At 56.6% G+C, this 6,000-nt stretch overlaps 1 protein-coding gene across 23 annotated transcripts in view; it reads left to right on the forward strand.

The window, feature by feature from the left end:
* The window catches only part of FCHO1 (FCH and mu domain containing endocytic adaptor 1), a 41,843-nt gene extending 36,428 nt beyond the window's left edge, over positions 1 to 5,415 (forward strand). For 14 of the 23 annotated variants that reach the window (XM_054250627.2, XM_054250634.2, XM_054250636.2 and 11 more), the window contains 4 exons: positions 256 to 388; positions 854 to 1,053; positions 2,810 to 2,865; positions 4,140 to 4,977. In XM_054250627.2, coding sequence (XP_054106602.1) covers positions 256 to 388; positions 854 to 1,053; positions 2,810 to 2,865; positions 4,140 to 4,513 — 763 coding nt within the window. In that variant the 3' untranslated portion in view covers positions 4,514 to 4,977. Of the gene's footprint in view, positions 1 to 255; positions 389 to 853; positions 1,054 to 2,809; positions 2,866 to 4,139; positions 4,978 to 5,132 lie in introns of those variants that run through there. The other 9 variants (XM_054250637.2, XM_054250639.2, XM_078361787.1 and 6 more) reach the window with 2 other exon arrangements.
* The last annotated feature ends 585 nt before the right edge of the window (positions 5,416 to 6,000 follow it).

The raw sequence follows: 6,000 nt of genomic DNA on the forward strand, positions 1-6,000 counted from the left end.
AAAGTGCAGGGATTACAGGTGTGAGTCACAGCGCTCAGCAGCCTCCTTGGATTTGCTGTGTGGCCTGGGGCAAGTAACTTGCCCTCTCTGACCCTGGTTTTCCATCCCTCTTTTACTGCCCCCACCACTGCCACCCAGGTAGGGCTTTGGTGGGCCAGGAAACGGCATCTTTAGGAAGTGCTTGGGGTAGTTTGATGTTGAGAGCCCTGGGAGGGCATCTCCTAGGGTTGGGGTGATCAGTCCCGGTCTCTGCAGTGACCCCTCCCAGAGTGACCCTGAGACCAAAGACTTCTGGCTCAATATGGCAGCTCTGACCGAGGCCCTGCAGCGCCAGGCAGAGCAGAACCCCACCGCCTCCTACTACAACGTGGTGCTGCTGCGATACCAGGTACGCCACGCACACGGGCCGGGAGCAGGTGGAGTGGGGTGGGGTGAGCAGCCGACTTGGAAGTGCCTGCATGTTGGCCAAGCTGGTCTCGAACACCAACCTGTGAGAGCCGATGAGCTGGAGTGTGTAGGCAGGGTGGGTTGGGAACGAACGGTGGATGGAGTCAGGGTGGGAGGGCGTGTGTCCCCTGTGGCAGATACCTTCATTATGTGAACTAGAAGAGGCCCAGCCAGGGAACCTTGCCCTTGAACTTCCTTGGGAGACTTTTCTTAGAACGATGTGCTCTCCTGCCCCCTGCTGGAAACCTGGTGTAATACAGCCTCTCATCCGTCAAATCTCCCTGTGACTGGGCTGTCTTGGGGCAGGGTGTGCGTGCATCGCGGGGTCAAGGTGGTTGAATAGGGCGTGTGTGGCAAGACGAGATGGCCCAAACCATGTGCTCTCTCCTGTTCTGATTCCTCGTAGTTCTCCCGCCCGGGTCCCCAGTCTGTGCCTCTGCAGCTCAGTGCCCACTGGCAGTGTGGGGCCACCCTCACCCAGGTCTCGGTGGACTATGGCTACCGGCCCGGTGCCACAGCTGTGCCCACACCACTCACGAACGTCCAGATCCTGCTGCCCGTGGGGGAGCCTGTGACCAACGTCCGCCTGCAGCCAGCCGCCACCTGGTGAGGGCGTGCGGGAGGCCAAGGAAAACTCAGCAGTTTCCCCCATAAGCCCAGACCTTCCTCTTGATGACGGTTAAAGGGTGCACTCTGGGCCCGACCCTTCACTGGTGATTCCACCCTGCTTAGCACTGAGGGTGATGTTATGAGGGCCAGGTGCCGTGGGTCATGCCTGTATTTGCAATGCTTTGGGAGGCTGAGATGGGAGGTTCACTTAAGGCCAGGAGTTTGAGACCAGCCTGGACAATATAGTGAGACCTCATCTCTACAGAAAACATTTTCGTTTTATTAATTTATTTATTTTGAGATGGAGTCTTGCTCTGTCACCCAGGCTGGAGCGCAATGGCGGGATCTCAGCTCACTGCGACCTCCGCCTCCCAGGTTCAAGTGACTCACCTCCCGAGTAGCTGGGATTACAGGTGCCTGCCACCTCACCCAGCTAATTTTTGTATTTTTTTAGTAGAGACAGCATTTCACTATGTTGCCCAGTCTGATCTCGAACCCCTAACCTCAGGTGATCCACCCACCTCAGCCTCCCAAATCCAAAGTACTGGGATTACAGGCATGAGCCACTGCACCCGCCTTCCAAAAAATATTTTAAAAAGTAGTCAGGCTTGGTGGTGTGCTCCTGTAGTCTCAGCGACTTGGGAGGCTGAGGCAGAAGGATCGCTTGAGCCCAGGAGTTGAGGCTGCAGGGACTTAGCCTGGGTGACAACCGTCTCTTTTTTTTTTTTTTTTTTTGAGACAGAGTTTCGCTCTTGTTGCCCAGGCTGGAGTGCAATGGCACCATCTCAGCTCACCGCGACCTCCGCCTCCCAGGTTCAAGTGATTCTCCTGCCTCAGTCTCCCAGGTAGCTGGGATTATAGGCATGTGCCACCACGCCCAGCTAATTTTGTACTTTTAGTAGAGATGGGGTTTCTCCATGTTGGTCGGGCTGGTCTTGAATTCCTGACTTCAGGTGATCCGCCCACCTAGGCCTCCCAAAGTGCTGGGATTACAGGTGTGAGCCACTGTGCCTGGCCAGAACCCTCTCTTAAAAAACAAAGATTAGGCTCTCACCAGCAATCCCAGAACTTTGGAAGGCCGAGGCGGGCGGATTACCTGAGGTCCGGAGTTCGAGACCAGCCTGGTTAATACGGCAAAACCCCATTTCTACTAAAAATACAAAAAATTAGCCAGGCATGGTGGCACATGCCTGTAACCCCAGCTACTCAGGATGCTGAGGCAGGAGAATCGCTTGAATCCGGGAGGCAGAAGAATCGCTTGAATCCGGGAGGCAGAGGTTGCAGTGAGCTGAGATCGCACCATTGTGCTCCAGCTTTGGCAACGAGGGTGAAACTCTGTCTCAAAAAAAAAAAATTAAGAAAAAAAGGTGTGTCTGTTGTAAAGAAGCCAGATTTATAGGACAGAATGCATCTAAAAGTGCTGCAGGGAGGCTGGGCGCGGTGGCTCACACCTGTAATCCCAGCACTTTGGGAGGCCGAGGCGGGTGGATCGCCTGACGTCAGGAGTTTGAGACCAGCTTGGCCAACATGGTGAAACGCCTTATCCACTAAAAACACAAAAATTAGCCAGGCATGGTGGTGGGCTCCTGTAATCCCAGCTACTCAGGAGGCTGAGGCAGGAGAATCGCTTGAACCTGGGAGGCAGAGGTTGAAGGTTTGCTGGGGTCACACAGCCAGGAGGCAGCGGAGCTAGGACCCGGGGCTCTCAGCATCCTCTCTGGAGAAGCCCTGACGGAGACTCTCTCATTGCCAGGAACCTGGAGGAGAAGCGGCTCACATGGAGGCTTCCAGATGTGTCTGAGGCAGGGGGTGAGCTTTGGTTGTGCCTGAGGGCCTGGGGGGAGGGCCTGGGGGGAGGGACTGCGGTCAGGTGGGTGGCCCTTATTTGCACTCGGGTAGAATTGGGGTATATGGGGTTCCGACACGGGCACTGAGGAAGGCTTTGGCAAGCTGGAGGAGGGCTGGGCGGGTGCTCTGCAGTGTTCACTTGAGCCCGGGAGTTGGAGGCTGCAGCGATCAACTCACGATCGCACCGAGGCACTCTAGCCGGGGCAACAGGTGCCAGACTGTGTTCTAAAAAACAAAGCAACCAACAAAAAACGCCGGCGCAGTGGCTCACGCCTGTAGTCCCAGCACTTTGGGAGGCCGAGACGGGTGGATCATTTGAGGTCAGGAGTTCTAGATCAGCCTGGCCAGCATGGTGAAATCCTGTCTTTACTCAAAATACAAAAATTAGCTGGGCATAGTGGCAGGTGCCTGTAATCCCAGCTACGGGAGGCTGAGGCAGGAGGATCACTTGAACCCAAGAGGCAGAGGTGGCAGTGAGCCAAGATAGTGCCACTACACTCCAGCCTGGACGACAAAATGAGACTGTCTCAAAAAAAAAAGCTGGAGGAGGGCACAGTTCTGTAATCCCAGTGCTTTGGGAGGCCCAGATGGGAGGATCACTGGAGCCCAGGAGTTAGAGGCTGCAGTGACCTATCATCGCACCACTACACTTCAGCCTGGGCGACAAAGCCAGACCCTGTCTCTTAAAAAAAAAAAAAAAAACTAGGCCGGGTGTGGTGGCTCACTCCTGTAATCCCAGCACTTTGGGAGGCTAAGGCGGGTGGATTGCCTGAGGTCAGGAGTTCAAGACCAGCCTGGCCAACATGGTGAAACCCCATCTCTACTAAAAATGCAAATATTAGCTGGGCATGGTGGCGGGCACCTGTAATCCCAGCTACTTGGGAGTCTGAGGCAGGAGAATCACTTGAACCCAGGAGGCGGAGGTTGCAGTGAGCAGATATCTCACCACTGCATTCCAGCCCAGGCAACAGAGTGAGACTCCATTTCAAAAGAAAAAAAGGTGGAGGTGAGGGTGTCCCAAGTCCAGATGGGCAGACACAGCAGGTGCAAAAGCCCTGAGGCAGGACCCCCCGTGCCAGCCACACAAAGCCCAGTGATGCCAGGAGAGATGGATGCAGGGGACGGAAGGGACATCTGATGAGGCACATGAAGGCCTCGGAACAAAGGGCTTCAGGCTGGTTCACAGCTGGGCCTGGGGCCGAGGCCGGGGCACAGCTGACCACAGGCCTCCCCAGGCTCTGGCCGCCTCTCTGCCAGCTGGGAGCCGCTCTCGGGGCCCAGCACACCCAGCCCCGTGGCCGCACAGTTCACCAGCGAGGGGGCCACCCTGTCGGGCGTGGACTTGGAACTCGTGGGCAGTGGGTACCGCATGTCGCTGGTGAAGAGGAGGTTCGCCACAGGTACTCCCCAACCCTGCTGCCGGGGGACCCCAGGAGCCGGGACCTGGCTAGGGACAAGCAAGCCCCGGGCTGGCTGGGAGGGGCGGGGTGTGGAATCCGTGGTAAGGACAGGTGGGTGTTGGGGCCAGGAGACCGCAGATGGGGGCCACAGGTGGGGAAGGAGTCAGGGCCCCATGTGTCTTGGGCTGGCCTCTGGAGGACGTCCTTGAAAGGACCCAAGCCAGCCTGGTGAGATGGCTCATGCCTGTAATCCCAGCACTTTGGGAGGCCAAGGCGGGTGGATCACCTGAGGTCATGAGTTTGAGACCAGCCTGACCAACATGGAGAAACCCCGTCTTTACTGAAAAAAAGAAAAATAGAAAAAAAATAGCTGGGTGTGGTGGCACCTGCCTGTAATCCCAGCTACTTGGGAGGCTGAGTCAGAATCGCTTGAACCGGGGAGGTGGAGGTTGTGGCGAGGGCCATTGCACTGAGCCTGGGCAACTGGAGGGAAACTCTGTCTCCAAAAAAAGAAAAAAAAAAGAAAGGACCCAAGCCAGGGAGCTCAAAGTCCCCCTGCCACCCCCTCCTCCTGCCCCACCCTGCCCCCATCAAGGGGCTCCTGGGGCCCAGTGGCAGGAGGGACAATGAGTTATGGGGGTGTTTTGAAGAGGACAAGGATGATTGAAGCATCACAGGGTGGGAGCAGGGGACCCCTCCGGCACCCCTCCTCCATGCCCCTCCCCTGCACCCCTCCGGCACCCCTCCTCCCTGCCCCTCCCCTCCCGTACCCTCCTCCCCCCTCCCCCCTCGCCCCCCACCCGTCCTCCCCGCCCCTTCCCCTCACAGCCACGCCCCCACAGGGATGTACCTGGTGAGCTGCTGAATCCGCAGACGCTGCTGTCCCAGCTCTGCACTGCGCCCTGGTGCTGGTTGACCGCCCCCTGCCCTCCAGCGGGACCCTGGGGCCTCCCACCCCAGCCTCCCTGAGGCCCAGACTCTGCGGAGAGGAGCCCCACGCCCAGCCTGGCTGAGCCTGAGATTCACTCCTCCCCCTCATGCCAACCCCACACAGGTCCTGGCCTTTTAATGTTCTTTGAATAAACACTTTATTTTCTAATAAAATCAAAAAGGAAAACTATTCCTGCTCCATGAAGTGTCCTTTGCGTTGTCAGAGACAGGAGGAAGAGGAGGAGGATGGATACGATACACCTAATGTACCTCCCTTCCTGCTCTGTGTTCAGCATGTACAGGGCCATTCCAGGAGAGAAAGAACCAGACAGACACCCCAGCCCCATGGGCTGGAGGGAGGGAGGAGGACTAGAGGATCCCAAGCAGTCAGGAAGACTTCCTAAGGAGGGGGCATTATAAATGGGGTTTTGAGGTATGAGTAGGAGTTTGCAAGCTAGGAACAGGCATCTCAAGCAAAGTGATGGGAAGTTATTAGTTCAGTGAGGAAGCAATTAGTAACCTACAAACATTAATTGGGTCCCTACAGTATACCACATAGCAGGGAGAGAGCTGTGAGCGGAACAAAGTTCTTGGAAGCCAGACAGTAGAGACAGGAAGTCTGAGTGAGGAGCTGCTTGGCTACCACCTGCTGTGTGACTTGAGCCTCTGCTCATCTGCAACTCACCTCACTGGGTATCTGTGGGAGGTCACGCACTTAGAAGAGTGCCAACTACAGGGCAAAACCCCCAGTAGTACCGGGCAGCAT

The sequence above is a fragment of the Callithrix jacchus genome, chromosome 22 (genome assembly GCF_049354715.1).
Source record: "Callithrix jacchus isolate 240 chromosome 22, calJac240_pri, whole genome shotgun sequence".
Classification (NCBI taxonomy): Eukaryota; Metazoa; Chordata; class Mammalia; order Primates; family Cebidae; genus Callithrix; species Callithrix jacchus.